This window comes from Chelonia mydas, chromosome 16 (assembly GCF_015237465.2).
Source record: "Chelonia mydas isolate rCheMyd1 chromosome 16, rCheMyd1.pri.v2, whole genome shotgun sequence".
Lineage (NCBI taxonomy): Eukaryota > Metazoa > Chordata > Testudines > Cheloniidae > Chelonia > Chelonia mydas.
Genome location: NC_057857.1, coordinates 12,233,613 through 12,261,593, shown reverse-complemented (window position 1 = coordinate 12,261,593; position 27,981 = coordinate 12,233,613). Strand labels below are relative to the sequence as shown.

General features: G+C 52.2%; 1 protein-coding gene and 1 long non-coding RNA gene across 4 annotated transcripts in view; one reads left to right on the top strand and one right to left on the bottom strand.

The window, feature by feature from the left end:
• Positions 1 to 1,722: 1,722 nt before the first annotated feature.
• SH2D3C (SH2 domain containing 3C) overlaps positions 1,723 to 27,981 on the bottom strand; it is a 54,254-nt gene continuing 27,995 nt past the window's right edge. For all 3 annotated transcript variants that reach the window (XM_037879971.2, XM_027819750.3, XM_037879972.2), the window contains 9 exons: positions 16,011 to 16,139; positions 13,163 to 13,611; positions 11,852 to 11,976; positions 9,749 to 10,314; positions 8,350 to 8,465; positions 7,514 to 7,685; positions 6,409 to 6,520; positions 4,773 to 4,979; positions 1,723 to 2,937 (listed from right to left, as the gene is read on the bottom strand). In XM_037879971.2, coding sequence (XP_037735899.1) covers positions 2,762 to 2,937; positions 4,773 to 4,979; positions 6,409 to 6,520; positions 7,514 to 7,685; positions 8,350 to 8,465; positions 9,749 to 10,314; positions 11,852 to 11,976; positions 13,163 to 13,611; positions 16,011 to 16,139 — 2,052 coding nt within the window. In that variant the 3' untranslated portion in view covers positions 1,723 to 2,761. The remainder of the gene's footprint in view (positions 2,938 to 4,772; positions 4,980 to 6,408; positions 6,521 to 7,513; positions 7,686 to 8,349; positions 8,466 to 9,748; positions 10,315 to 11,851; positions 11,977 to 13,162; positions 13,612 to 16,010; positions 16,140 to 27,981) is intronic.
• LOC122463145 lies at positions 11,061 to 26,599 on the top strand. Its single transcript, XR_006286207.1, has 4 exons — positions 11,061 to 11,275; positions 11,833 to 11,965; positions 25,489 to 25,608; positions 25,716 to 26,599. It is a non-coding gene; the product is annotated as an uncharacterized LOC122463145 (long non-coding RNA).

Below are 27,981 nucleotides of genomic sequence, written 5' to 3'. Positions count from 1 at the left end.
CTTCTTCTATTCCTTTCGCAATCACAGCAGCAGCATTCCAGCAGCAGCCACAGCAATTCCAATGGGATCAACAGAATTCCCCAAACCCTAGGTTTTGAGTGGTTTTATTTTTTTAAGTCGGCTTTGGAGCCCATAATCCAACCATCCGCCAGAACAGGTTGTTCTGGTCACCAGAATTACAGCAAAGCAAAAAAAATGTACAAGCCAATCAGGAGTTCTAATGACCAAGAGAAATTCTGGAGAAGTTTTTACCCTGCAGTAGGCTGAAAATGCCAGACCCAGAGGATAGCTGGGTGATAACCAGCAATCATCATTTATGAATGGATGGGTAGATGGCTTGTTCTGGTGTAAAGCAAAGAAGATGAAAAGGTGGAGAGGTTTTTAGAGCTAGGTGCTGATGACACCCTCTCTCTATTCCACCAGACACCCTCAGGTGTCTGTTACATGCTACATGTTGCATTCAAGACTGAGTGGGTTAGTCCCAGCCCTACAGACTGGGCTACTGTTTGATAATGTTGTGAAGAGCCCTTAGTGGACCTCAGACTCTGGGGACCATCTGATTTTGAACATAAGCGATGAGTCGTCCCCACTAGGCAACAAACACATTATCAGAAGAAGCCCGCTGATCTTTTGAAGGTATGTGAAAGCACTATCCTCAGAAGGACCTCTGCTGTGCCTAGGGTACATTGCAGATCATTTCCCCCATGGTCTTTGAAAGGCATGTGAAAGGCTTCCCAAACAGCTCTGCAGCCTTTAAGGATGCTCAAGGAGTAGCACTTCACAGTCATCCAATAGCCAGGTACGGCCATGAGTACAGAAAGCTCCTAGTCTGAACTGTGGTAGTACCAGCCTTAGGAGGCAATCAGACAAGAGTACCTGACAGCAGGCTTGAAACAAGACCTGAATTAATTTGATGAAATTTGAGACTGTCTTTGTAGAAGTACAGAAGCACTGCTCCACTAATATAGAGCATGGCAGAGAGAGAGGGAGAGGGAGCACATGTGGGACTTATTCAAGTCTGGCCTGAAACATCTAACCCTTGATCTTGGTGCTCCTCCTGCTGGGAAAGGATTAAGTGGGCTCTGCTGACTCAGTGTTGCAGGTGGCTCATTGCCCCATTTGGATAAGGGAGGTGGGAGTGACCCTTTGGGGAGAAAGGATCAAGGGAGTGGGCTGAACAGTTCTGAAGGAGGAACCCTAGGAGCAGCTAAGTGCAGTGAGAAGGCTTAACGTGAACTCTGTTACACATTGGGGTGAGGTTTTGACTCTACATAGTATGTAGACATTTTAGGTTGCAAGCAGACTCTTTACAACCAGGGCTTAAGAACTGGTTCATCATTTTCCCTCTATAGTTGGCTTGTCTGTTAGGACTGCATTAACCAAATTAGGACTTAATGGATCAACTTAACTCCACTGAGTCAACTGGAGTTACACCAGGAGGGAACAGCAGGAACAAGGTCAGCTTCACTACGTTCCTGCCTCCAACAGGTGAAATTACTATTACTTGATATGTCCTCAAGCTATTCCCACCGCAACTGTTCTATTTGTATGCCGCAGGTGCATTAAATTTCTAAAGTAATGCCAACAAAAGAAGAAACACCATCGATGCTTGGGGCACAATAGACACCACCGACACTTGGGCATCAGTACAAACGCACCTTGAATGGTAAGAGCTTGTGTCACTATAGAAAAGTATTTTAAAATGTTCTCCAAAGACATGAGTCCATTGAGGAAGAGCATAAAAGTTTATTGTATGTAAGAACCAAAAACAACAACAAAGCCCCCCCACCTGATATATGTACACTTATTTACAAGACAAAATGACGTGAGCATAATTATTTACAAGAACGCCCTCACAAGTCTGTACATCAAGAAGTAAATGTGAAATTTATTTACAGGCAGAATTAAGAGGCCTCAGACAAGACAGAGAAAAGATAAAATATCTGAGGCCAACAGGCTGTACGAGTAGGGGCGGCATTGGGTGATCATAGCAACTGGACCCCACGTGGCTGAGAACCAGCAAAGCTGAATGAAGAACACAACAGTAATGAGATACCTTGTGATTGCAAGGCCAGAGGAGGTGGATTTCTGGCTTCACAGGCATCTTTGTGTAGATCAGCTGGGATGCACACACTGGCCTAAACTACAGCTGAGAATCAGCAGGAGGTCCTGTGGCTGGGAGTGATCAGCGCTCTCTTTCCTCCACAAACGTGCAGCTCAAAACATTTGCACCAGGACTGCCCAGGGAATTTCGATAGGATGTTAGTGGGGTGGGTCCGTTAGTGAGATTCCACTATTGATTTGTATTGGTGGTCGAGGAGGGGAGGTCACTGCTTTGGGTGGAAATTAAAATGCAGCCTCCTGTCGTTTGCATGTGTGGAGCATGGATGGACCTATATCACAGTAGCTGTTCTGGGACCCCTCTCTCTCCCCCTCCCCCACCAGTCTGGGCATGCTGGAACTTTTCAGGAAGTTTCTCTTCTCCAGGGAGCTACAGCTGTACCCATCCCAATGCCCCGATTTCAATCCTGGTTAGTTCTTTCCTTCGCAGATGTTAAATGCCAACTTTCTTCCTCACGCCCTCCATCCACGCCTGGCTGGCTCCCCTTCTGGGTCTGTGGTACCCACAGTTGCCTAGCCCCCATGGCTGCATGAGGAGGAGTGGGCTGGCTTGCAGACTGGGGACCTGGTTACTTGGCCTCTTGAAGGACTGATTGGTGCCACCCTCCCCCTGTGAGTTTAACTCTGAGTCCCACATCGGTTACAGTTCACTGAACCGCACAGAGGGCTCCAGCTTGTGGGACAGTGCAGTGAGGACCTTGTCGAATTTCTCATAGCGTTCCCGCTGGCTGCTCTCAGCACCGCGGCTGCCCCAAAGGAGACGCATCTGGAACTCAGTGCTGAAGATCTCAAGGAGCTCAGCCTTGCCCTGGAATCCTGCAAAGGATACAAGACCCAAGAGTGTCAGAGAGAAGCCAGCCCACCCGGGGACAAGCTCATCACATGCATGCTCTGAACCACCCTAGCCTAAATGGAGCAGCAGGAAGCAGCAGGGATTCCTCTGCCCTTCCAGCTGTCCTGGAGAAGCAAACTGGCCTGGGGCCATGAGATCAAGAGAGCACATGGTAAAACGGGTTATTCCAGGATCAGGGTTGGGAGGCTCCTGGTTCAGCCACACAATGCCTGTCTCTAGCCTGGAGAGAGATTGGCCAAAACATGGACCTTCTTACTAATAGTCCTGCGATAAAGTACGAGTTACCCCACATCCAGTCTAAGGCCTTAATGATGCTCTGTTCAAAGTCCCTTCAAACACAATGGGCCAGATTCTGCCCTGACTTGGAACTAGGGTGACCAGATATGCTGATTTTGTAGGGACAGTCCTGATATTGGGGGCTTTTTCTTATGCAGGTGCCTATTGCCCCCTACCCCGATTTTTCACACTTTCTATCTGGTCACCCTACTTGCAACTCATGATTGCTGGGAACTGCTATGTAACCCAGCTTTGGAGAATCTAGAGGGAAGCGGTGGGGGTGTGATGGGTGTGTACCCCATGAAGGCAATTAAAAAAGTTAATGTGGCTTGGAGAGGCCAATTATGCTATCTGGTTGCACCTGGACGGTGGGCCAGGCGTATCTGATGATGAAGCCCAGCTGGGCGGTACAACAAAGACAGGAAGTCTGCAGCAGAAGGTACTGCAGGAAGAGAGAGTGAAGAACTCTACAGTCACTCTCTGGGACCAGAGAGTGTGGGAGAGTCAAGGAGGAACCCAGGGGCAGAGTTGGCCCTGGGATCTTTTCCTGAGTAGAGAAGTCTAGCAGGAAGCCAGGAGTTACACAGAACAGCCACTGGGGATGGAGCAGGCTCTGGTGGTGAGTAGCCCTGAAGATAGGGCAGAATATGGACTTCTAAGGAGAGAGCCCAGGGAGGTGTTATACTGAGGTGCAGAGAAGGATGAAATGTCAAGCCCAGGGACAGCAGAAGTGGGTTTCCATTTATACTTTGTTTGAGATTTTGTTAGGGGATTCCAGTGGGAGCCCTGTATGGCCTGGCTCTGAGAGAAGGGTAAACCTGGACAGGCTGTGGGAGAGGCCAGCTGATAGGATACAGTAGGAAGGGAGGCAGCAGCTAGGAGTCTGACAGAACAGACCTTGGCTGCTGGTTATAGAGTCTCTTGGACTGGAACCCAGACTAGAGGGAGGGCCTGGATTCCCTACCAGCCTCTGGGGAAGGTGGTGTGAGGCCCATTAAATGGGGATAAGGACAATGGAGAGCCCTAAGAGAAGGGCATGGGACTGAAGAACTTTTGTCAGGATGCTGGACTGTTGTTGAACTTTCTGTTATGCTGGGTGGGGTGAAACTGGCCAGAGCTCTAAGATGGGAGAAGAGGTGGATCACTGCAGGTGGTGCTGATAAGAACTTTCTACGCCAGACCCAGCCACATGCTCCAGTGGGGAGTCCCCTTTTCCACAGGGGTAAATGCTGCACAAGACCATCCAGCTGGCTGCCAAGCTGAAAAGCACCCTGGGGTGCTTATTTACTGCCAGCGGCATGGTATCCCCTGATTCCATCCCCCCTTCTGTACAGGAGAACAGCCCCAGTTCTGACAGCGGGACCCCCTCTGTGCTTTGGAACCAGCTCCACGGGGATGGGAAGAGGAAGATCTAGTGTTGTATGGACCTTCCCCTTGCCAGTGGGGTATCTGGTGCAGCCTGGAGGGGCTTTTTAGCCCAAAGTGAGTTGGATATCACAGATCAGACTCAATGCTTCCTTACCCTGAAGCTTCACCTCTGCGTTGGTATGGTAGAGTCCCCCATGATGCGCCACCATCCGCGCTGCTTCCAGATGGGCCATGACAACCTCCACACCATTGTCCGTGTTTTCCCAGGGCTCAGGGCTGTCCAGGAGCGCGGCATCCCGCTCCAGGAGTGTAATAAGGGGCACGATATGAGGGAAGGTGGTGTTGGTCAGCGGAGGGCCTTCTGTGAAAGAACAAGAACACACCCACACCCTGAATTCCCTGGCTACTGCCTGATGTTTCAAGAGCCAAAGGGGCCACTTCATACGCTCACCCTCAAAGTTTGTCATGGTGAGAGGTGCAAGACTGAGAGCCACGTGGACCGATGCCCTCCAGATAGCTACAGAACAGGTACAGTCTGGGCAAGATTCCCCCAAACAGGCACTTCCCAACATGCCCCAGTCCTTACCCCACAGAGGAGGGAGACCCTCCCAGGAGCAAGAGGGCAGTCCAGTCCTTGGCCTCTCACTACCAACAAGGGGGTCAGTTAGTACCAGTTATGGCAGTTTGTGTGATGTGGACACCTCTCCTCTACAGACAGGTCTGGGCCAGTCAACTCATTTCACCTAGGTCACTAAATAGCCATCAGATGATCAGTCCACTACAAGCCCTGCCCTGGACATGAACTAGGGACCTAGAGGGGAACGCTCCAATCCCATCTGGTCCAGATTGTCAGGAGGGTAGAGTCAGATTCCCAAGCACTCAGCACTTGGAATCAGATTTTCCAAGAGAGCTCAGTATCCAACGCTGCTCTGAGCCCTTCGGAAAATCTGTCTTCCCAACTGTTTCCCTCTTAATGTCACCCTGTCTCCTTATGGTGGAACACACAGCTGCTTACCCAAGTCACCTGGGACTGGCTCTAGGAAGCAATGTTTATGCCCAGCCACTGCTTTTGTTTGTTTTGAATGGGGCTGTTTGGAAAGCGAAGAGGCAGGACTGGTTGGAAGGGGGTGGCAGGCATTCCAGAGCACACGGGCTGTGGACAAGTGAACAGCTGGACTCCGTTAGCTTGGGGTTGCAGCTTCTGCAGGGTCTTGCACCTTCTGCATCCCAGCAGCAGTGTACAAACGCTGACCGTAACGCCCTTGGCGTTACTAGGAGGGGGGAAGCTCATGGGGGAGGAAGGATGGACAGATCATAGGCAGCAATCCCACCCCGGCAGCCCCAGTGGGGTTTGGTGGCCCATGACTTCAGAGGCCTTGGGAGGAGCTGCTGCTGCCATAGGGTGCAGTTAGACTCCGAGGGGAGGGGTAGAGCCACCAGGGACTGGAATGGGGAAGAGGGGGCAAGGGGAGGGTTGAGTGGGGTAGGAGGGACGTTTTGGGTGACTGGCAGAGAGGCCATGATTTTGGAGGCTGCCCCTTTCCAGGGGGCTCTCACTATGGAAATACCCATCACGATGATGAAGAGTCTGGCAGGAAGCCAGGTGGAGGTAACTGGACACGTCCATTTCCCCTCACTCATTCAGTGGGATGATATGGGAAAATGGGACAGGGGCTAGCCCATCCACAGCTCCATGGATGGAGGGGGGGAATCGTATGGAGCTTTGCGAGGGAGCTGCAGAGCAAAGGGGAAAGAGAAATGCCAGGCGAACGACTCTTCCTCCCCGTTACCTTTTCCTTCATTCAGGCCCTTCAGGAAGGGCTTTAGCTTCTTCTCATAGAGGATGGCCCCCTCGGTGTGTCGCTGGCGCAGCGCCATCCAGGTCTGCTCTAGCCGCGAGATCTGGAAGCAGCAGCAAAGGAGGGGTCTGACCATGGGACCGTCGGCAGCAGGCTCTCCGCTCTACAGGGACTGTCCCACCAACGCACTGGGATTCTGGCGCTCATGAGGGACCAGCAGCACCAGCTAGAGCTGGGGACAGGCTAATCGTGGGGGGATCTGCCAAAGCACCTCAGACCTGATCTGCAGCCCCCCTGCTGTTCCAATCCAAGGACACCCTGGCAGCTCAGCTAACACACCTCGCTCCTAACCTGCAACGCTTCCTGCTGCGCCAATCTAGGATCCCCCACAGCTTTGCCTATAAACCTCGGCCCCAACTTGCAGCCTCCCCTGCTGGTCCCCTCTGCGGGCTCCCTTGGTTGCGCCAGCTCTCTGGGCATCTCTAAGCTTGACCGTGCTGCAGTGGTGAGAAACTTGAGAGCTCATCAAAAGAATTTTTGCTTTGCTGGTATTTTTTCCTTCCTGCATGGCTGGTGATAGACAGCGAGAGATGGGGAGGGCAGGGAGCAGCTCCAGCTCCTTTGTACTAGGGGAAAGTGAGTTCCCAGCTGGGCTTGATTTAAAGTTGAATTCTAATCTCCTTTCATCTTCTGAAGGGAGCAGCTTGGACTGTAAGATGCTGGGGCCTTAAAGCAGTGATTTGTATCCTATTGGACGGTGACTTCATTTCCTCCGAATAATACAGCCCAGCAAAGAATACCAAATCATGGCCGTATGGGACCGGGCCATTTTTTGGGGGTGGGGATGTTCCCATTCTCGCCATTTCCCTATAGCTCTTTTCTGCTCTGCTTCGAGCATTGTTCTGAGTTACACCCAGGTTGAACTGGACCCCGTGACCCCACAATATTCTCTCTCCACTCTTCCCTCCACCCCAGCGTGCTGGCGTTTGGGGCTCCAAGAGCCTGAAGGATGCAGTGAGGCGTGTGTGATTTGGGGAGGGAGGTGGGAGAAGGGGCCCAGCTGAGCCGAGCACTCGCCGGAGAGGGGTTTTGGTACCTGGGTCATTTCCAGCGCATTCATCACAGCAGCAAAACTGAACATGTTCCCCAGGGTGCTTTTCAACTCGGCAGCCAGCTGGATGGTCTTGTGCAGCAGGGCTGCCCGCTCTTCCATGCTGCCTGTGCAGCCCAGGATGTCCACCGCAATCATTACGGACATGGTGTGGAACCTGACGTGGGAGGAGACAGAGAGGCTGAGATGTCAGATGAGGAAGTCAGCAAGGACCATGCAGGAAGCAGAGGCAAGGGAGTTAGGAGGTGGCGAGGGGGTATGGAGCCTCTTGGCCACTGGTTCAAATCTGACCCAAGTGAGGAGTGGCCAGAAGATGTCCCCATCATGATGGCTCTGTGGTTCCCCATGTGCAATGCCCTGGCTGCCTCGGTCCAGGGGGACACAACTGGAGGCCTCATCGGCCGGCTCACCAGAGAGGCTGAGGACTGAACGGTGCCACGGAGCCTGGGCTCCCCCTAGAGGTGGCCCATCAAGGTCAGGTTTGAGGCCCAGCAGGACGCCAGCACTGGGTGTGGTGCTTGCTCTGCCGCCGCCTGGAGAGGATTTCAGTTTCCGGGGCTATTGCTGTGGGGCGTGTCGCTGTCGTTTCAATAACCCCCCGAAAGCAGATTTGGGGCAGAGCAGTGTACGGCGAAGGAAGCTGCATTCGGAACCACAGGCCAAACTTTCCAAATCTGGTGCCAACAGCTAGTCTCCAAGATCCAGAGCGAGACACCTAACCGAGTGGGGCTGAGCCCCACGGCTCTGCTGGAGTCAGGCTGGGCTGCCTGGGACAGGAGCCAAGCCCCACAGGCCCCCTTTCCCCTTGCTTCCCAGCCTACCGTTCCAGGAGGTCGAGCCGAAGTTGATGGCCGTGGGGCAGGGTGAGCAGCTCCATGCCCGAGCTCACTCCCATGAGCCTCTGCATCTCCTTGGTAACACCCAGTATCCTAGCAACCTGCAACAAAGAGGGGAAAGCAGCTGAAGCTCCTCTAATTGAGGGGAGGGGGCTTGGCTAGGTGCAGTGAAAGTTTTTGCTCTGGACAGGCTCCATTGTGCGGCAGCCATAAGCTTAGGTCTTCCCCCTGCCTCACCACACAGCAGCCTCAGCGTGGGCAGGGCTGGCATGGCTCAGCCAAGGAAGCACCAATGCTGGGGACTCCCTAAGCTGCTGCCAGCGCGGGGCTGACACACACAGGGCACACCAAGAGATGGACGGTACTGGATGTGTGTGTGAAGTTACTAAACACTGAGCAAATGGAGATGCACCCGTTTACCCCAAGGGATGAGTTTGGCCCTAAAGCCCAAGATCCCCTGGTGTCGAGAACCAGCGTCCAGACCCTAGATGGAAACAAACTCTGGAAGGGAAATGGCATGGACGGGGCAGGCAGGTGGCAGGTGTTTGAGGACACAGCCTCAGCGGTGTCCTTGGCAGGGGATGGCTAGTATGGAGCCTCTTGAGGCACTGGTCTGAGAGTCAGGAGATCTGGCTTCTAGTCTTGGCTCTGCCAATGAGCGCCTGGCTTTGGGCAAGACACTTCTCCTCCCTGGTCCCCCGATAATCCTGCCCTACCTTGTGCACAGGGTCCCGTGAGGAATGTAATGGCTTTGAGAATGGACAGTGCTATTTGATTACAACCCAGCCCTAGGAAGCTGGCTCCCATCCAGCCCAGGGGTGGTGGTGACCAGGGTGGGCCCAGCTGATTCCCCAGTACGTGGCCTGTGTGAAATGAGGTGGATTGTCTCAGTCCAATTCCGGGTGCACAAGTCCTCACCTCACAATAAGCTCTCACATAATTGGCATTGATTGTCCCCTTGTCAGCTGTCTCAGAGAGGCCAAGGACTGAGTGGGACCAGGAGAGACTCAGCTCCCCTCATGCCTCTAGAGCACTGATAAAATACTAATTTGCCCTCACAATACCCTGTGAGGTCAGCCACACACATGCATTTTACATATTGGGGAAACTGAGGCAAGGAGCACTGAAGTGACTTGCCTCAGGTTACACAGAGTCACTGCTGGATCTGGGATTAAAACTCAAAGCTGGTCACTCCCAGCTCTGTGCTCAGTCCACCAGACCCCACTCAGCTGCTCAGCTGGCACCAGATAGGTCCCTTTGAGATGCTAAATTCTTTAGTTAAACGTCAGCTCTTCCAACAAGCCCAGCAAGGGTGGGGTTAGTTCAAAGCAGCAGGTCATGGGAATGACATCGCCCTCCCCACCCTCCAAATCTCCAGTCATACCAGGCAGTCCACTTTGGTGATGTGTCTGGCAAGAGCCTTGGCATCCACCTCTGCCAGGAGCTCCTTCACCTTCTTAAGCACGGCCATTTCCAGAGGCTTGTTTTCCAGAGGGATCAGCAGGGATTGGAATGCCACAGGGTTGAAAGACGAGCCCATCTCCACAGTGGGTGAGACAAAGCCCACAATGTCCTGCTCCCCTTTCATCCTCTGCCCTGTCTCACTGGAGCCGTTCTCTGCAGTCACCCTCTGAGCCCCCTCCACCTTCAACCTCTCCACATAGCTCTTAGTGGGGAGCAGCTTGGTGTCAGGAGTTGGCCTCTCCTGGCCGACAGGGGAGGTGGGGTGGAGCTGGCAGTAATGCCCTGTGTCCGGGTCACTATAGCTGTTAACGGAGGGGGAAGGAGAGGCTCTGGAGTACCCATAGCAGGGAGTGGAGTGGGTGCTATCAGCCAGGTCTGTCAGGGGTTTGTTTCCTGGACACAGCTGTGGCTCGCTGGATCTTCTTATGACGGGAGAGGCTGGGGGTATGCCACCAGCTTGACCCCCTTGGGGCTTTAGCCGTGTCACTGCAGAGGGAAGAGGAGACCCAGTTACTGTAGATCAGAGGAGAGACATGCATCCCAGGCACACCCATAAACACGCATGCTGCATGCCAAACCGAGAGATGCAAGAGACCCAGCTCTCAGACAGAACACACAATCTGGATCGGGACCTATGAAGTTACAATATCTTTGCCATGATCGTAAGAACTTCTAGCCAGTCAGAGGGCGGGACTTTGAGCCCATGTTATATTTGAGGTTGCCAAGGACTGGCAGAAATTAGAGTAGTTTCTAACAGTTGTACAACCCTAGGGTTTAGTCCCCCACTCTCATTCCAGACTAGCTGCTTCTTTTTAAATGGTGGTGTGTGTGTGGGGAAGGGGGGGGGGTTGTTATGGCATCTGCGTGGTGTAGGTAGTTAGGAAAGATTGAGGCCCTTGTTTTCTGTGTACTATTCCTTTAAGTTTCTAAGATCTGCCTCTGTGCAAAGACAGCAGCCATTGTGTTCGAGTGGCTGCAGCCTGTTACATAGGAGATTCTCACACTGCTCTCTCTACTGGACTTTCACTCTCTCTCAATGTTTTCCCTTAATCTGAAGAGGGGTTATTATAGACAGTTGGTGTTTCATTAGCAATATGTGATGCAGCAGGCAAGTAGAGTTGTAGGAAAGAGATCTGTCATGGGGTGACAGGCCTTTTGGAGGGAACTGGGGGCAGTTTACCTGGGACTAAAGCTGGTGAGCCAGCCTTAGGGCTAATTGATTGCCCAGGGGCTAACTGATCATCCAGCTGGCTGGTTAGTGCTTATCTGATAGGTAAGTACCTGACTTTAATAAAAAGGTCAGCAGAACTCAGTTGGAGAGGAATCAGTATGGTGATCAGTTGGGGACAGAGAGCTTTTGGAGAGAGGAGATCCCAACAATGCACAAGGGGAGTGCTTCCTAAACCAGTTATGGGAAGGACTGTTGAGAACTGAACCCCAGTGCCAGGTAGGAGAGATGGGGGAAAAAGTCCTGATGATAGCAGTACCCTGAGCTCCAGAGAGGAGGACTGAGGGTTATTTATGTAAAGAGAACTGAAGGACTGGTGAGAACAGTACCCCAGCTTCCAGGAAACATTTTATCTAGGGAAGATCCAGAGACTGCAAGAGAGGGCACCCCAACAACAGAGCTAGGAGTGGCATCTGAGACCCAAATTGGAAGTTTATTTGGGACATGTTTTCTGTTGATTAGTCATTCTTTGATACAAGATTGTTTTGGACTTACAAACTCAAGGTGTGGAAACTGAGGCAGTATCTGTAGTGTGGCACCTGGCCACTAGGGCTGAGGAAGGGGTGAATCCTGACTCACTGACAAGATCCGTACTAAGCATATAGAGGCCAGCGTTATGTGCCACAGGGCCAGTGTCTATCTAGTAGCAGCCCGGCCCAGTTGGCATACCTGAGCCTCTGGTGTCACCCCATGCTAAATCCCTGCCCTCTTTCCCCAATTCCTCTCTTCATACTATGGATAATGCACATCTGAGTCTGTGTACGACTGCTTTCTAGGGGGCTGAGGGATTCCTACCAGTGCTGTAGGCCGGAGACAGTGGGCTCTCGGAGATGGGAGACATTGGGGAATGGAGATCTTGGATTTGGTCCACGCTGACTGCGCAATTCCGGATGACGTCTCGGTGATGCGGTAAGGATACGCTGGGGGTGGGGTAAAAATAGGTCAAGTCACTGATCCCTCTAAAACACACGGCTCCTGTAGACGCTCCAGGGTGGATGCCAAGGGACAAATTCACAGTGTAAATGCGTGCAACTGTATGAAAGTCAGTGAACTTGTGTCCGTTTGCGCTGGCAGTGAATTTGGTCCCCAGGCTTCAGGGGTGGCTGGGGTAGTATACCCACACCCCAGGAGAGGGCACCTATGACTTGATTTTCAGGAGAGCTCAGCTCCCATTTACACACCAGCACAAGTAGCCAGACTTTCAGAAGTATGTGGGTGGGGAAGCTCTGCTGAAAAGTCCAGTCTGTGGGGATGGGTTTTTCAAGAGTGCTGAGCACATGCATCTCTAGCTGAAGTCAATGGGAGCTGCAGCTGTTCAGCACCTCTGGAAACCAGGCCTTGATTCTCTAGGAAATGCTCAGGACACTTCAGTATTTGAAGGATCGCAGTCAGCTAATTCAGGCCCAGCGCTTAAGTTTTGTAGCCCAAAGTAAGAAGAGAAATGTTTGCGCAATTGGTGTATTAACTGTCAGTGACAGCAGTTTGTTTGGATTTAAACATTCTCCTCTCCCTAGCCTGTCCCCACCCTCCCCATAGAGGGCTGGTAACCCAAACCCCACAGCATGGGGACAGTGCAGGAGAAATGACTCGTTTTGGTGTCACTGCCTAAGCTGAACAGATGGCAGAAATGGGCAGTGAAGAGTAAGTGAGAGTTTGACAATTCTTTCCATTTCCCATCTCTGGCGTGCTTGGCAAGGCCGGGGTATTTTTTTTTTTTTTTAAGATCCAATAAAATGAAATTGGAGGAATGTATAACCCTATCAAGCTGATCGGGTGTCTTGTACACGCTTGCTGCAGCTTTAACCGATCTGACTCATTGGTGACGCCGAGGGGTGTTATCACAAAGTGCTCTGTGGCTCTTAGTGAGGAATGCAGCTGGTTGCTGATTGTTGCTGGTGTGTTGTCCAGTGAGTTGCAGGCTGGGGACTACGAGTCGGGATTCCTGGGTTCTAGTCTGGGCTCTGCCATTGATTTGCTGTGTGATCGGTGCCTAGTCATTTCCCCTCTTGGTGCCAGTCTCCCCAAATGGAGATAATCCCAGGGATGTGGTGAGATGCCAAGGCCCTCTGAGACCCTTACTGTTCTACCTTTCACTTATCTCATTACCTGGTTGGGCACCCCTCGCCCCTGGTGATCTTGTCGGCTGTTAATCCGTCTGTCATGGTGATGCTCCGCCTCTTTATGTGCCCCCCTTTCTGGCTGGCAGGGCTGTGGGGCCCGCTGTGCTTCCCATTGGCTAGTCCGTAGCTGGCTTCCAGGTAGCGCAGCGGAAAGGTGCGGTTGATGGGGCAGTAGATGATGGCGCCGCTCTGCTCGGAGACAGCTTTGCGGTTCCCCACGTAGAAGCGCACCAGGGCGGGCACGTTGTCGAAGCTCTCCTGCTCGAACAGGTACTGGATGTGTGTGCGGCCGTCGCTGGACTTCACCATCACCTTGTTGATCTTGAAGTGCAGCGGCTCATTCCTCCAGCGGCACGTCAGCACGTAGTCCCCAAGGCTGGTGAGCGAGTCACGGATCAGGAAGTCCCCGTTCCTCTGGACCAGGCTCTCCGACACCTGGGGGCGTAAGGTGGAGACTATCAGACCTCCCCTGCTCTGGGTGGGGCCGGCCCTGGGGTCAGCAGGGCCTTGTACCAAGTGAGATATTGGGTGGGCACCACCACAAGCAACTTTCCAGAACCTGGGTGGGGGACCGGTGTCAGCCAGGGAGAGGGATCCAGGGACTTGGGGAGGAGGGCGGGGCGGGGGGAGTGGCAGGTGGTGTTTGGATCACGAAATAAATTCATCCTGGAGGGAATGGAGAAGACTTAGGCGCATGGTGAGAAAGAGGGAGATGGCACTAGCCTAGGCCCAACCCTGGGTCCCGATTCTCCCCTGCCCTGCACCTTATACAGTCATTTACACCAGTGCAGAGTTGGTGTGAAGTGCTGCAGTTCCGACTGGGTCGCGTTTTGCACCACGTTGCACTGGGGTAGGTGATTCCACCAGGTGTACGGCAGTGGTGAATTAGGCCCCTGATCCAGGCCTCTCACATGGCTGCACGGAGCTTGGGGAGCTCTGCTAACTTCCTTCTCAAAATGTTCCTTGTCGCATGAGCTGGAATCTCTGTCCCATCCCCTGAAACTTTGGGGTGGGAAGAGACCCTCCAGGACACAGAACTGGGGCCAGATTCGTGGTGGGCCCTAAGCCCCAGTTTTAGGCTCCGCTGAGATCCACAAAACTCACTGAAACCTGTAGGAGCCTAAACTCCCTCAGTGCCTACGTTTTCAGGGTAAAAGTTCCCTTGGCACCTGGTTTCTGCCTCTGGACATGTGCACTGCTGCCTCCCTCTAGACCTCTAGACACCCATCTGCCCCCTAAGTCCAGAGGGAATCCCAAACCAGTGGAAGACAGGCGTCTGTCTGCCTAAGTCGTGTGCGGGGCCCGATCCAGTAGGTGGCCTCTCGGCATGCCTACTGAATCAGGTTCCATTCAAAATCTGGCCAGATGAGGGGATGGGGGTGGTGCCTACCTTCTAATTTTTAGACCAGTGGTTCGATCACTCACCTGAGTGATTCAATTTCTCCCCTGCCACTTAGGTGAGAGGGAGGCAGGCTCTGAACAGGGGTCTCCCCCCTCTCACGCAATCACTCTAACAGTGAGCTAGTGGATATTCTGATGTGGGGCGCTCTCAGTATCTCCTGTTGAAGCTGTTCCATGGGGGATAAATAATGAAGAGTGATCAGAGCAGGGGGGGCTGGACCCCATCACCCTAACCACTGGGCTGCAGAGTCACTCACACTCTCTCTCTCTCGCCTAATGACCATTCTACTGTGGATAATGACTGAAACCGTCTTTGGGCCAGAGAGAGGCTGCCTATAGCCCAGGCACGGACCTGGGAGGTGGGAGACCCAAGGGCCAATCTCCCTACTCCAATCACTCTTTGCTCTGGGCTAAAAGTTATAAGGTGGGTGGTGGCTTCTCTTCCTCCAGCCATTTGCGTGTGGAGCAAGGAAGGCACCTAATTCATTCCTGCAAGAAACCACTTAGGTGCTGAAGCCATCCGGCTCCAGGCGATGGGTTCCCATTCGTGGATCACCAGCATAGATAGGTGCTCCCTGCAGTCCCGATCTCCGACAGAGGGGCGGGGCTTAGCACACAGCCCTCTGGTCGGGATCTCCCATTGGCAAGCTCAGACGACTCCCTGCCTAGCATGCTGGCTTTTATGGATGGCCTTGTAAGGTGTCCCTCCCCTTGTTACTGCATAGGGAGCCTAGGCGCCAAACTTGTGGATCACAGGGTCCTTTTTGTAATTTTTTTTCTAGGCACCTAAAAGTTATGCCAATGCTGAGTGTTGCAACACCCACATCCCTTTGTGCCCACCCCAGAACAGAGCAGGATTGTCTTGTAGGGCACCTGTGCAGTTCTAACTTGAGTTCCTCCTCCAAGCACTTATCTCCCCGCCTGCCCCAAGCTAGATCTAAAGACTATAGGGGAGGGGCAGGGAAAGGGAGAGAGGGTGGTTCCATGTCCGCTCGAGTGAGTGGAGAGACAGGAGCTGAGGGGACACTTAAAGGGGGTGGGGGTATTTGTATCATCAGGGTTCAAGGGAACTGCTTGTGCCCCCCAAGTGCTGCTCAGAATGGTCCCATGACCACATGGCCAGGCAGTGTTCCCTGCAGCACAGATCCACGGAGGCAATGCAGACTGACCAGTGACCCTTTCCCGGTGGAGTGGAAAGGCTGCCTGAAGGGGAAATCAAGCCATGAGGTGTCCCAGTGCAGGGGACGAGAGCGTCCTGCCCTCTCCTTCCATTCCTGCTGCCAGAGTGGCAGACTGGGCAAGGTGTTGAGTTCAAAGCCCCCCTGCAAAGATGGGCCTTAAGGTGTCTCTTGCTGCACTTGAGGCCAGCCTGGATTCTCCAGGGCAGGCAGCCAAGGCTAGGGGCTTCCAGCAGCAGCTCAGCTCCCCCTCACCTCTCGGGGGATGCGCCCGTGGTACCACACATGGCTGCGCAGGTCCGTGCTGCTCAGTTTCAGCTCCTCCTCCAGCTCCTTATGAAGCTTCTCCGGCGAAGAGTCAAGGATGTACTTCTCCTTGGAGAACTGGAAAGAGCACAAGTGCACATCAGCCACCACTCTGTTCCTTTAGACACGCCAAGAGCCCAGAGAACACAACCAGCACCCAAGGAGTTGCCCTTGGCCTGAGGAGAGGGCCTATCCTAGACACACAAGACACTCCAAGGAGATACAAGCCCCACCAGCTGTAGAGGGATCCCCTCAAATACAGAGCTGCCACCGCACAGCAGAGATCCACCGACACCAAGTTACAGATAGCAGCAGTGTAAGGATGGTTTGGACGGCCTGTCACCAACAGAGGATCAGGGCTTGTGGTAGGGGAAGGGGGATAATGCGTAAAGAGAACTGTCAGCTAACATGAGCTGCAAAATGATCCCGTCACCGGGTGCACAGGGAGGTGCATGGATGTGCTGTCTGTAGTGGATCCCGAGATGACAGCTGGTTTCACGAGAAGGCTCTTGTGAGGAGCCCTTCAATCTGCACATCCCCTGGGGCTGGCTGTGCTGCTTCACTGCTTTTCTTCCTGGATTGATTGCGTATGTGTTTGTTCACACACACGCTTCGGGGAGGAGAGATGTATTGATGCCCCCGTTCCTCCACTCGGGCAGCATATGCTTCTCTGAATCAAAGCACCTGCAACTCCCCTGCAGTGGATGAACAGTCCCACTGGACACAGCCTCCTCTCTGCCCTCCCTACTCTGCCACCAAACTGTATGACATCACTGGGTATTTCTGTCTGTCAGAGTCCCAGCAGGCCAGGAGCCAATGACACCAGTGCAACTGAAGGCAGAGCTGCTGGAGGAAGAAAAGTCAGAGCCAGCGATCCTGTCTGCAGCAAGCTGCAGGTGACTACGGCACAGTCCTCAATGCCGGTTGAATCAGGCTGTGTGTACAGTGCACTCCCTCTGTTTCTAGTGCATCATCACTGCAGGACCCCCTCACAATGCAATTCTATACCCTATGCCTGAACTGGGCTACCGCACTCACTCCTACAATATTTGCCAGCTCAGTCATGGCTGATCGGGTGAATGAGCCTTTATTTCTAAGGGGGGGCTGGGAATTTGATCCGCCAGAAGGTTTTGGACCGGGTCAAACCCTTACTCTTCTGGCTTGTTCAGGACTAATTTTTCTGGGCTGCACACATGGGAGATGCGCACACTTACTATCTCCGCACCCCTGGCACTCGCATGTTGCCATGAACAATATGGAGATGGCTACGTAAGACAGCTGTCGAGAGGCAAGAGGGATGGGTTTGATTTTTTCTCATCCGTGGGATAACAACCAAAATGGTACAAAACTTCCCTCTGTTTCTAACAGGGTGACATCTCCTCGCAATATGTCTGTTGTGCTTACAGTTAATGTGGCTGCACAGGGCTATTGTGCCCTGAGATATTTATGTAGCAGAATTCACTTCCCATTCTTCATCGTGCTCTGTCTATCTGTATTGCTGTTGCAGAAGTAAGTATTTAGTGTTATCTATCTGGCCCTCTTCACCATAGTATCTGAGCTCTTCACACATTAATGGATGTTGTCCCTAGGAAATAAAGCGGCTGTCGCAGGGTGAGACTGGTCCTTTCAGAAGGAAGAGGCCAACTCACCTGTGACTGATAAGCCAATCCCTAACTGGGCTTAAGAGGATGTCTGGCTGGGACCTAGAGGGGAGGAAAGATCTGGAGAGTCCCCCAGCTGCCTGTGAGCACAAAGTGAAAGGGGCAGGTGAGACCTACCTAAGCATGTCAGGAAAGGGGCTAGCCTGCCGACCTTCCTGAGCTGGAGAGCCAATGAGGGGAAGCTGAAAAGGGCTGAATTGCTGGCTGGTGTTTGGGTCAAAGTCAAGAGACAGTGATTTTCATGTGGATGGTCTAGAGAGTGGAGCTCTGGAACAAGGGCCGAAAGGGACTGGGAGGGAACCAAGTGCTGCTGGGTGACCTGGAAGTGAGATCCCTAGGAATGGAAAAATCTCACTACCTTTGTATGTTTTACTGTGGGAAGTGGGAGAACAGTTTTACCATAGCAGTTCTGTGGACTATTGTACATCTACATCAATTATGCCCAAAGATGGGACTTTGTATTGGACAGCAGGAGACTGTGTTCCTTTTTATGGTTGGACCATGGGGAAACTGAGGCAGACGCATGACTTTGGAGGGTGCTCTGGGGAGGGGTTGCCTTGTCACAGAGATATTATCCCCATGTATAGATGGGGAATCAAGGCACAGAGCAGCTGTGTAAGGCCCTTGGCTTTTTTTTTGATTTTGTAAAATACTTCCTGGAGCTTTCTCAGTGTTTATTCCAAAACTTAAATTGAGTGAAAATTGATTTTAAAAAAGGGGGGGGGCGCATGCCTCGTGCTCACGAGTTAGCAGGAGAGTGCTCCCTTTTGCTGCAGCAGTCGGGAGGTGTGGGCTGCTGGGAGCTGGCTCTTTGCCCATCTAGCTCCCCCCCCTTCACAGCAGCTGTGGGAACTCTGCAAGGAGGAAGCTCGGTCCTGGCTTACCCAAAATTCAGGTGAAAATTGGTAAATCCCCAATACTGATTTTCCCACCTCCACCAAAACCTGGGAACTCTTCAGAGAAAAATGGGTAAATACTAAAAATGCAGGGCCTCATAGATGTGTGGCTTGGGCCAAGTCACTTCAAGTGTCTGTGTCGGAACCAGGACTTCAAGGCAGGTCTTTAGCGGACCATCCTTCTTCCCTGGTTGGAGCAGCTTATCTTGTAATTTATACTGGAAAGTAGTTTGACTGCCACCAAGCTGCTAGGTTGCAACCAGCTTTCCATTATAAAAGCACTGTCTGTTACTGGGTCGAGTCTGCCCTGTTCCCCCAGCCATCCCCCTACTCCCCACGCTGTGTGTAGATTGATGTAGTTTCTGCAGGCTCATGTGTAGGATAGTATTAGAGCCTTTCTCTAGATGTAAAGAGATGCTTTTTCTTTGCAAAGCTATTCAGCATTTCAGCTGTCCCCCACCCCCCATGCACACAACTGTGAGGTTGGAATAATCAGCATATTTGGATGATATCTCCCAGCGGGAGGCCAGAGAAGTGAGCGGCATTGTGGTCAGGATTTGAAATGCGGGGAGGGGTTGAGTCTGGGCCAGGGCAACTAAAATTTAAAAAAGCCACTTTGTCTGATTTGTAATCAGTGCACTGTTGGGGAAAGCTCACCCTGTGGTTAAGGATGGATCATGTAGGAGTAACACAAGAGACCAATCCACCAAAGGGTTAACTCCACTCTGTTAGCCTGCTAGTATCATGAATAATAATGACAGATTTAAAGGAAATCTTTTGCATAAAAATGAGCTTTTTACTAACACTCATGCACCTGAGCCTAAAACATCCAATCCTCCCCTCCCCCGCCCCCTAGAGAGACACAAGGGAATGACGTAATGTCTCAGATCAGCTGAAGCTGGGACTCGGGCCCAAGACCACCCTGCTCAGACTCCGCGTCCCGGAGCGATGACGGGATTCCCAGAGGATGCCCAGTCACAAATGCACAGTGGAGCTCCATAATCACAGCCGGACATGCACTCACGTACACAAGCCCAGACCTCGGAGCCTGTTTCCTGCGAGGAACAGGCTAGGCTCTCCACTATACCAGCGCAGCATCTCAAAAGAGCTGCTCTGGATTTACACCTGTGCAGCTGCAGTGCCACGGGGCCCTCCCATTGCATTATTTTGCACAACACACACTCATGCAGGCTTCTCTTGGATAGAAAGAACCCTGGAGCACCACTTAATACAGGCATGACCCACAGTCCTGCAGCTTCGTGTTAGTCCCACGTTCTGGGCCAGTGCTGAAATATTGGTGCCAAAGGCTTTGGCAGTAACACATGTTCAGCACCCTTCTTTGGAAGGCAGTACTATCTAGTGCAATGGGGCCTGGGCGTTACGACTCCTGGGTTCCATTCTCATATTACCGCGTCAGGCAAATCATGCCTCCTCAGTTTCCTCATCTGTAATGCAGATACAAGCATCTCACTATTAAAGTTTCCTTTGCTTAATTTCCACTTTTTCCTCCTCTTTATTATACCTACTGGCCCATATTCCCAGGTACAATGATGTAAGTGCACTGCAATCCAGGGTGTAACTGACAGCAAAGTTTGGCTCACTCCATCGGTTAGAGGTTTGAAGCCCCTTGTCACCCGTTTTGATTATGTGATGCAAATTGCTAATACACCGAATAACTGTGATCGCCACATCCATTTATGGCTAGGCTCTCGCGTTCCTACTCTGCCAAAATTCCCATTAAAACCAATAGGGATTTGGAATAATTGTGGTTCTATTCCCCCTATGTCTCTGATCTGGATACAAGGTAGAAGGGCTGCCCTGCCCCAGCACTGGCAGAGTTCACTGAGGCCTTTGGTGGCTAAAGTTGGAAGTAAACCACTAGCCATGGTCCAGCTGGCAGGATATTAAAGGGTCACACACACACATCCACAGGTAAGTGCTTCAGACATGCACTTGCATGACAGCTGGCCTGGGTTTGTTAGAACGTTGCCTCCATGCCCAACACCTTCCTGTCTGCTCCCCTTCCACTCCTCCTGTTGCCACAGGTCTATGTGCTCTCCAGACCTTCTCTGCAGGTTAGCTCCTTTATCCGTTTCCGCCCCCATTCTTTTACATCTGTCACCATCCACCCTCTCCTTTCTTAGAGGAATGCTAGAGAGCGTGGCTCTGTCTCAGCTCTCCAACCACCTCTCTGGTGGGCTGTTCTCACTCTGGCCAGAGCCTGGAAGCCACATTACAGTGAGTGAGGCTTCTCTTCTGCTCATGGAGCTTTCTCCTGCCTCACTATCCTGGACCATAGGGAAGCCTTTGTCACCATCGAGGACTCCTCCTCCTGAGTCCCTATCAAGTGCTCTCTGGTCATGGATCTGCTCCTGCCTATCAAACTCTTCCACTGGTGGAGATCCCTTCTCTGCAGAGTCCCAGAAGGTTCGTTTCCTCCTCCTGCTCTCTACCACCTCAATCCTTTTTCTGTTTTTAACCTGAACCATTTCTACCCTGATGATACTTGGCGCTCCATCTCTTGACACTTTTAATGATTCCTCCCCATCACTCTTGACCAAGTAAACCTTGTGGTTTCCTCCCAGCTTCCTTCAGCTAATTGTCTCAAGCAGATTGTTCTGTCTTGGGCAATCAGACCTCCCATGTGCCTTCCACCTAGGCATCATCCTAAACCACAAGCTTTCCATCCGCAAATCTGCCTGTCATCACCTCCCAGGCATTCCCTGCGTGTACAGTATGCCACCTCTGCTGAAGTCCCGAGCCAAGCTTTTATCTCCTCTTACAACCCCATTCTCTATGGCTTGAGGTAGCTGGGGAAAGTACACAGACGCATGATTATACCCTCCTATCCTCTGGTCTGCTGGCACTATGTTCATTTGTCCTGGAACCTGAAAACTGCCCTTCTTGTTTTTAACTCCTCCCTGGACTTGCCCTAGCTAACCCACAGAACTTCCCACTCCGTGCTCAACAGGAACTTACTTTCTTTCTGTCCCCACGCCCACCTCTGCATGCACTAGGTGCTTGTGGTGCAAGCGCCTTCTGCTCTGCAGCCGTGGCCTTCTGGAACAGCTGCCTTCTCTCTCGCTCCATCCAGCCTTCCTCCTGTTTTAAAGTCTCTCTTCTCCCTTTCCTCTGTCTGACATTTTATTTGAACTCTCTAGACTCAAACAACAGTTACCAAGTATTTTGGGGATCCTAGATACAGCCTAAGACCAGAAGGGGCCAACTCCAGATCTGTCACCAGCAGGTGAAACTCCATTGATTTCAAGGGATCTGGACTGCTCACAGCAGCTCCACATTCAGCTCTATGCTGTGTGCTCTGTGAAGCTGTACTGGACTGCCCAGTGGCATACTAGGCAGAGATGGGGTTGGCTACCTTGCGCCTGACATATCCCAGAATCCTTTGCACTGGCTGCATTGGCATGGGCTCCAACCAAATCCCACACACCAGACCCTTTCTTCTTTCACCTGCTGGTGGCTCTTGCGAACCTGCAGCAGAGTGCTGGGGTGAGCCCTGCACTCTTCTGGAGCCCTCGAGCCCTGGCACCCCATGTCTCTACCACTGGACTGGGGCATTGGGTGTGAATTCCTCTGACGGCACTGGGGCCCAGTCCTGTGAGGTTCAGAACACTCAGAACTCCCACTGACTTGAGGGGGAGCAGCAGGTATCCTGCAAGCTCCTGCCCTCAAGTCCTTAAACACACAGGCAAATCCATTCAACCTGGCTGAACTTTCTTAACAACGAATGGTAGCCAGGGGATGCAGCCAAAGTCCAGCTCCCTCCCAGGGGGCCTAGGCCTGAGCAGATACTGTTGCCATGACAACCCCATCCTCTGACACGGAGAAGCCAGCATCTCTCCGTGTGAGTGGCGGCAGCAGCTTGTTCACGGCAGCTCCCTCCCCTGCAGCAAAAGCTCCCAATAAAACACCTCCCAAACTAGCCTCTAGGGCTGAAGGGGAAGCAGGGAGCGGAAGGATGTAGACTCACGTGCAGCCTGCAGGGCCCACCTGGCAGTACATGATCCACACAGAGGGGGTGGAGCGGAGGGGGTTTGGGGTGGGACTCCCCACAGTGGGGGGATCCTATTGAAGTCACTAGTGCTTGAGAGTGCGAGGGCTCAGGGGGGTGGGGATGGAATTGGTGATTCTGCTATATCCATCCCCTCTTTTCTCTGCTGATGCAGCCGCTCTCAGAGCTGCCCAAAGTGGGGGAAAACAGCTCTCCTGGCGGTTTCATTCCTGCTTCAGTTTCCCCCCCTTTCCCAGGGGTACCTTGGAAAATAACAGGGAGATGTATTGAGAAGTGGGGGCAATCCAGATGGGGGGGGTAATATGGGAGTGATCCCAGCTCAGCATGCACAGAGGAACAAGAGGGCTGAGGGTCAGAAAGTGCCCGCAAGAGCTTTTTCAAAGCTGTTTGCTGCCTAGAATTAGTCATTGCATCATTTAGCTGGGAGACTGGCCCTTCCCTCTCCCCATTAGCTTGCTCCAGAGATCTCTCTCCAACCCCCTCAGGCACACACCTCATTCTCGCCAGAGAGATTCTAGGAGGATCTTTAACCTTTGCCACTAATCTAAATAGACAATCAATAGACTGTGGGCACGTGCAGCCGAGCCCCCAAGATCCCATCACAACTCCATCCATGCACTGAAAGCTTCCCCCCGCCCTCCCTCCTGGGAATACAGCGGGTCCTGCACCACAGTATGTTAGGCTTCTAGAGTCAGCTCACCCCATATAGAGTGGGAGCATGGAATCTCACTTCTCCGTGCATCAGTTCCCCCTACAGCCATCTCCCCGTCAACCCCTTCATGTGCCCCACCCGCCGCTACCACAATATCAATGTTCAATAGCAATCATCCAGAAATAGTCTATTTTTTTTTAAAAAGCAAGGAATAAATGAGAGGAGTAAGTCTGGTCTATTTCAATCTGTTTTATAAGAAACTGGCCTTAGTCAGCCTGAAGACCTCCAACGTTACGCCCGCAATAAATAGATTAGTCTTGGACTTGTTTCTCTCCCCCCCGCCCAAATTAGTGACAGTTCCAGCCAATATCGTACATCTGGGCTTTCCCCAAATCCTCACCATCCACATATGCAAATATGCAGGATAACAAAACCAAACAAGCCCAGCCAAGCAGCACCCACTGTCCCCAAGACTGGATTTGGCCAGGGGCCAGGACAGCATTAGTGCTGATGGCCAGGTGCTAAACTAGCAGAAAAAAGGGAACGTGTTGAATGAGCAGGAGACTCTTGCATTAGGGATGGGGGGGATGTTTGTGAGCAGAGAGCACCCTGAGCTACCCTGCTGATTGGATGGAGAGATCCTCACCCTTGCAGGGGCTCTGCCATGCTTTCCAGCCCTGTGCTGTGCACTGTTTATTCCCTAGCTGTCCCTGGATGGCCTTGCCTACACTAGAGTGTGCTGCATTAGCCACCACTTAGTCCCCTTCGCACGCCTGTGACGCACTGCACATTCACATGCAGGCGTGCTACCAGTGCACCATGTGCATTAGACATGCTTGGAATAAGGCCACGTGGTCCTCCAGTGTGCAGTGCCAGCAAGGACGGGGATTGCTGGTGTGAGAGCATCGTTGATGCATGCAGCCCTCCTTCTCCCACAGTGCACCTGTCGCTGCTTAAATTGCTTGTCTGGTCTGCCTTCTGCACAGGGGTCATGTGTGCCAGAAGCCATGTGCACAACCAGCTCTGTCCACACCGTGGAGTTACGCGCCATTATCCCAGCAATCAACTCCTTCAGCAGCAATCAGCTTGATTCCGCTTCAGTCACTAGCGCGTCTCAGAGGAGGCCTTCCCATGAGCGTGCTGCCAGCTGGCCAGGAGCCGACAAGCAGGCGCTGGCAAGATGAGATCCAAGGCCAGCTGAATGCTGTCATAGGAACACTCTGGTGTGTAACCGGGCATTCTGGTTGACTAGCTGAGAAGGGCATCACCCAGAGCAGTTAGCAATGCCAAGAGATCAAGAGAGTTACGGTCCAGCACAAGGACCAGGACAATAACAGAACATCTGGTGCAGGGTAGAGAACATGCCTGTTCCATAAGTAGCTGGACCAGGTGCTTGGCACTTGCCCTTCTATGCCACACAGTATGCTACCAGAGAGCATGGAGACCGCTCACAGCACAGCGGGGAGGAAGGAGGTGGTGAAACGGTCACGCCAGAAGAACTAGACAATACTAGGAGCTGCCACAGACATTACCAGGATCTGCTCAGGGAGTCCAACACAGCAGCCATGCTGGCCCAGCAGGAGAAGAGAACCTTCTGCCCAAGCTATATGGGGGCTGAGACAGTCTTCCAAGTTCCTGGGAATGCTGCCATTACTGCTTGGAAGAAGGCAGGGGGGTCCTCCTCTCCCTGCTTCCCTACCCCCCGTCCCTGTGCAGCACAGCACCAAATGCCGTCAGCCAGATGGGCGGGTTAGTTCCCCAGGGTTGGCATCCCCCTGCAGTAGTAGACCAGCTTCCAGCCGGGGTGAAAATGCCCAGTTCGGCGCCTGGCTGAGCCATGCCATTCGGCTGGACTAGAAGGGACAGAGAGAGGCTGAGAATCAGAGAATTTTATTGAAAAGAATTATATGGGGGCCCTGTAGCCAAGACATTTACACTCCATTTTCTCTTTCCAACCTAGGCCAGACATGGCAATAAGAGACACGTTTCTCTTACCCACCTACAGTCCCATTTTTTTCTTTCTACCTAATGCACAAAAGACAGTCCTGGGCTTATTTTCTATGTACAACTAGTACAGGCCATGAGAGTTAGCTTACGCCACATATCCTCCTGCTGTCAGGCACAAGATACCTTTTATCAGTCTAGCAGAGAGAATTAATCTTAGCCCTTATTTCCCCCTCACCCCCAGATCCTCGGCAGCGGTGTCTGAAAATGCAAATCAGTTGCAGGAGTAATGCATGTTTCCATCAAATCCCACAGAACTTTTTAGCCTCTCCATCCAGGGAGTGGTTCCTTTGATATGATCCATGTGAGTAACCCCAATTTCCTCATGAACTCAAGAATTGCCTGAGAGTCCCTTGCTGAGACCCTCTGCACAGGGATGCTGTCAACTCCATCTCTTCTTTTTCTTTGTAGCACCTGCTACAGATGTGGGGCTGGAGGACGCGATCCGTGGTGGAACAGCTAAGAAGCCCAAGGACCAGGAAAAGCAAGGAAAACTAATACTTGGGACACGTAGAGGGACCTGAGAAGGGTCTTGGAGTGAATGATGGAAGGAGGTAAAAATAACGCCTGCTTTTAAGAGACTGGACAGGTCCAGGCAGATGTGGAATGAGAGGGAAAGGAGACCTGAGACCAGGCAATTCTAATGAGAGCTTTTCAAGGACTCAGGCATCACATTGAACCTAATAACTGGCCCTGGCACCTGCCAGATATAGGTTAATAGTGCTCTTTGGAGCACCTCCTACTCTCCAGCTCCTTCATAGCCCTCACTTCAGGTACTGAACCCCTTTGCCAAAGTCACCTAAGAGGACTAGAATCCCCAGTTAGATGGGCAAGAGGCACCTGTAAAATATTCAGTTACCATTGTTCGTGTAACTGTGTTATTCTGCTTTGCCATTGCAGCTGGCCTGAATTTTTGTTGGTGTATAATAAAGCAGAATCTGGGGAAAGTCTGTGTAATGAGCACAATCAATCATGCTGGTCTTTAATACTAAAAACAACAACAGTTCACTCCTCCATTCTCTCTAGGAACGCAGCCACGCATCCCGAAAGAGCACCCACTGGTACGGAACACACCACCCCGTATGTTTAGTAACATAGGTCACTGAACACATCACTCAAGTACACCACTCTCTGCACTGGCTCAGACTCCAGTTCAAGGTCGCTGTCCTGATATTCAAAGCCCTCTTTTGGGATTGCCCATAGCTACATAACAAGTCAGCTCTCTCCATGACCATGACCTCTCACAGCAGCTGTGTTCCATTGGAACAATGAGACATGAGTGTGGGATGTGTGTGTGTGGCGGGGGGGGGGGGGGGGGGGGGGCTCTGAAATGTTAGGGGGAATAGCAGTTGTACTATGGAATAGCAGTTAGTGCAATAGCAGATAGTCATGGAGCTGTGGGGCAAAGCTGAAGCCAAGACAGCACAGCTATGGTGGAGATGTTGCAGTGTTGGTACTTAGGTTGGGCGCTATGCTACTGGTTCAGTCTAGTGTAGACCCAGCCAGGGCGTGCGTATGCACATCCATCTCTCTAGATATTAGTTATCTCACTCCAAGGCTGCAGCTGCATCCCTTTGCCGAGCTGTCATTGGTCAGAAATGATGTCATTGCTTCCAGTGCTGGGTGGTGGTGCATTGCTATTGGTGGAGGGGCAGAGATGCTGTTGTCAGCTGGAAAGGCTCCAGTCATTCATGTGGAGTTCAGTGCATGTTCACTCTGTGGGCTTGGACAGATAGATGGAGTTAAAGATCTGGCAGAGCCAGGTGAGCGCTTGGGGCTCACTTTTAACCCTGCATTGCTGGGACATAAAACCACATTCCCTGCAGTGTCCCAGCAAGAGAGAACGTAGCTGGTTTAACTCGTGCAGTGCTGGGTCAGAGTGGCTAAAGCACCTTTCTTTAACCCATGCACTGATGAGCCAGAGCTGTATGTCCTGTGGATGTTCCTTCCAGATTCCTCAGCAAAGATCTGGAACAATCAGAAGAGAAGCTGTCCCCAGAAAATCCTGCCCAGGTTTTATGCTGAGGCCAGTGCTTGCAGTGACATGGCTTTTGGGATTTAGACTGGTCTCTGCCTACACTCACGCAGTCCAGACAGGATCACTGAAGCTCAGAGGGCTATACCTCTCAGTTCTGGAGAGTCCTCACGATTTAAGGAGCTCCAAGTTACCTGGGACATAAGCAGTGGACTTGTGATATGGTGCCTACCCCACACAGCTGATGAAAGGACTAAAGTGGACCGGAGAGTCCACACAATTAACCCACCTGGTTGCACCTGGAGGGTTGGCCAGGCCTAATGAATGATGAAACCCAGCTGGGGAGGGACTAGGTGATGCTATAAAGAGAGGAAGTGTAGCATATAATGGAGGGGGTGCAGGGAGGAACTCTGCAACTACTCTTTTGGTAGTAGGGAGGGACCAGACCTATGAGAAAAAGGTCCTGGAGGATGAGAAGAAAGGCTTGGTAGGAATACATCCAGGGAGATAGTATCAGAGAGTCTGTTGGAATGACCCTTCACTGCCTTCCTAGGGCCCTGGACTGGAGCCTAGTGTGGAGAGTGGGCCCGCATTTCACTGCCAGCTCCTGGTAAGGTGGTACAAAGCCCAAGAAAAGGGATGTATAACCTACTGGGCTCAGACTCAAGGGTGGCAGACCAGGCAGAGGGATTGGACACTTGT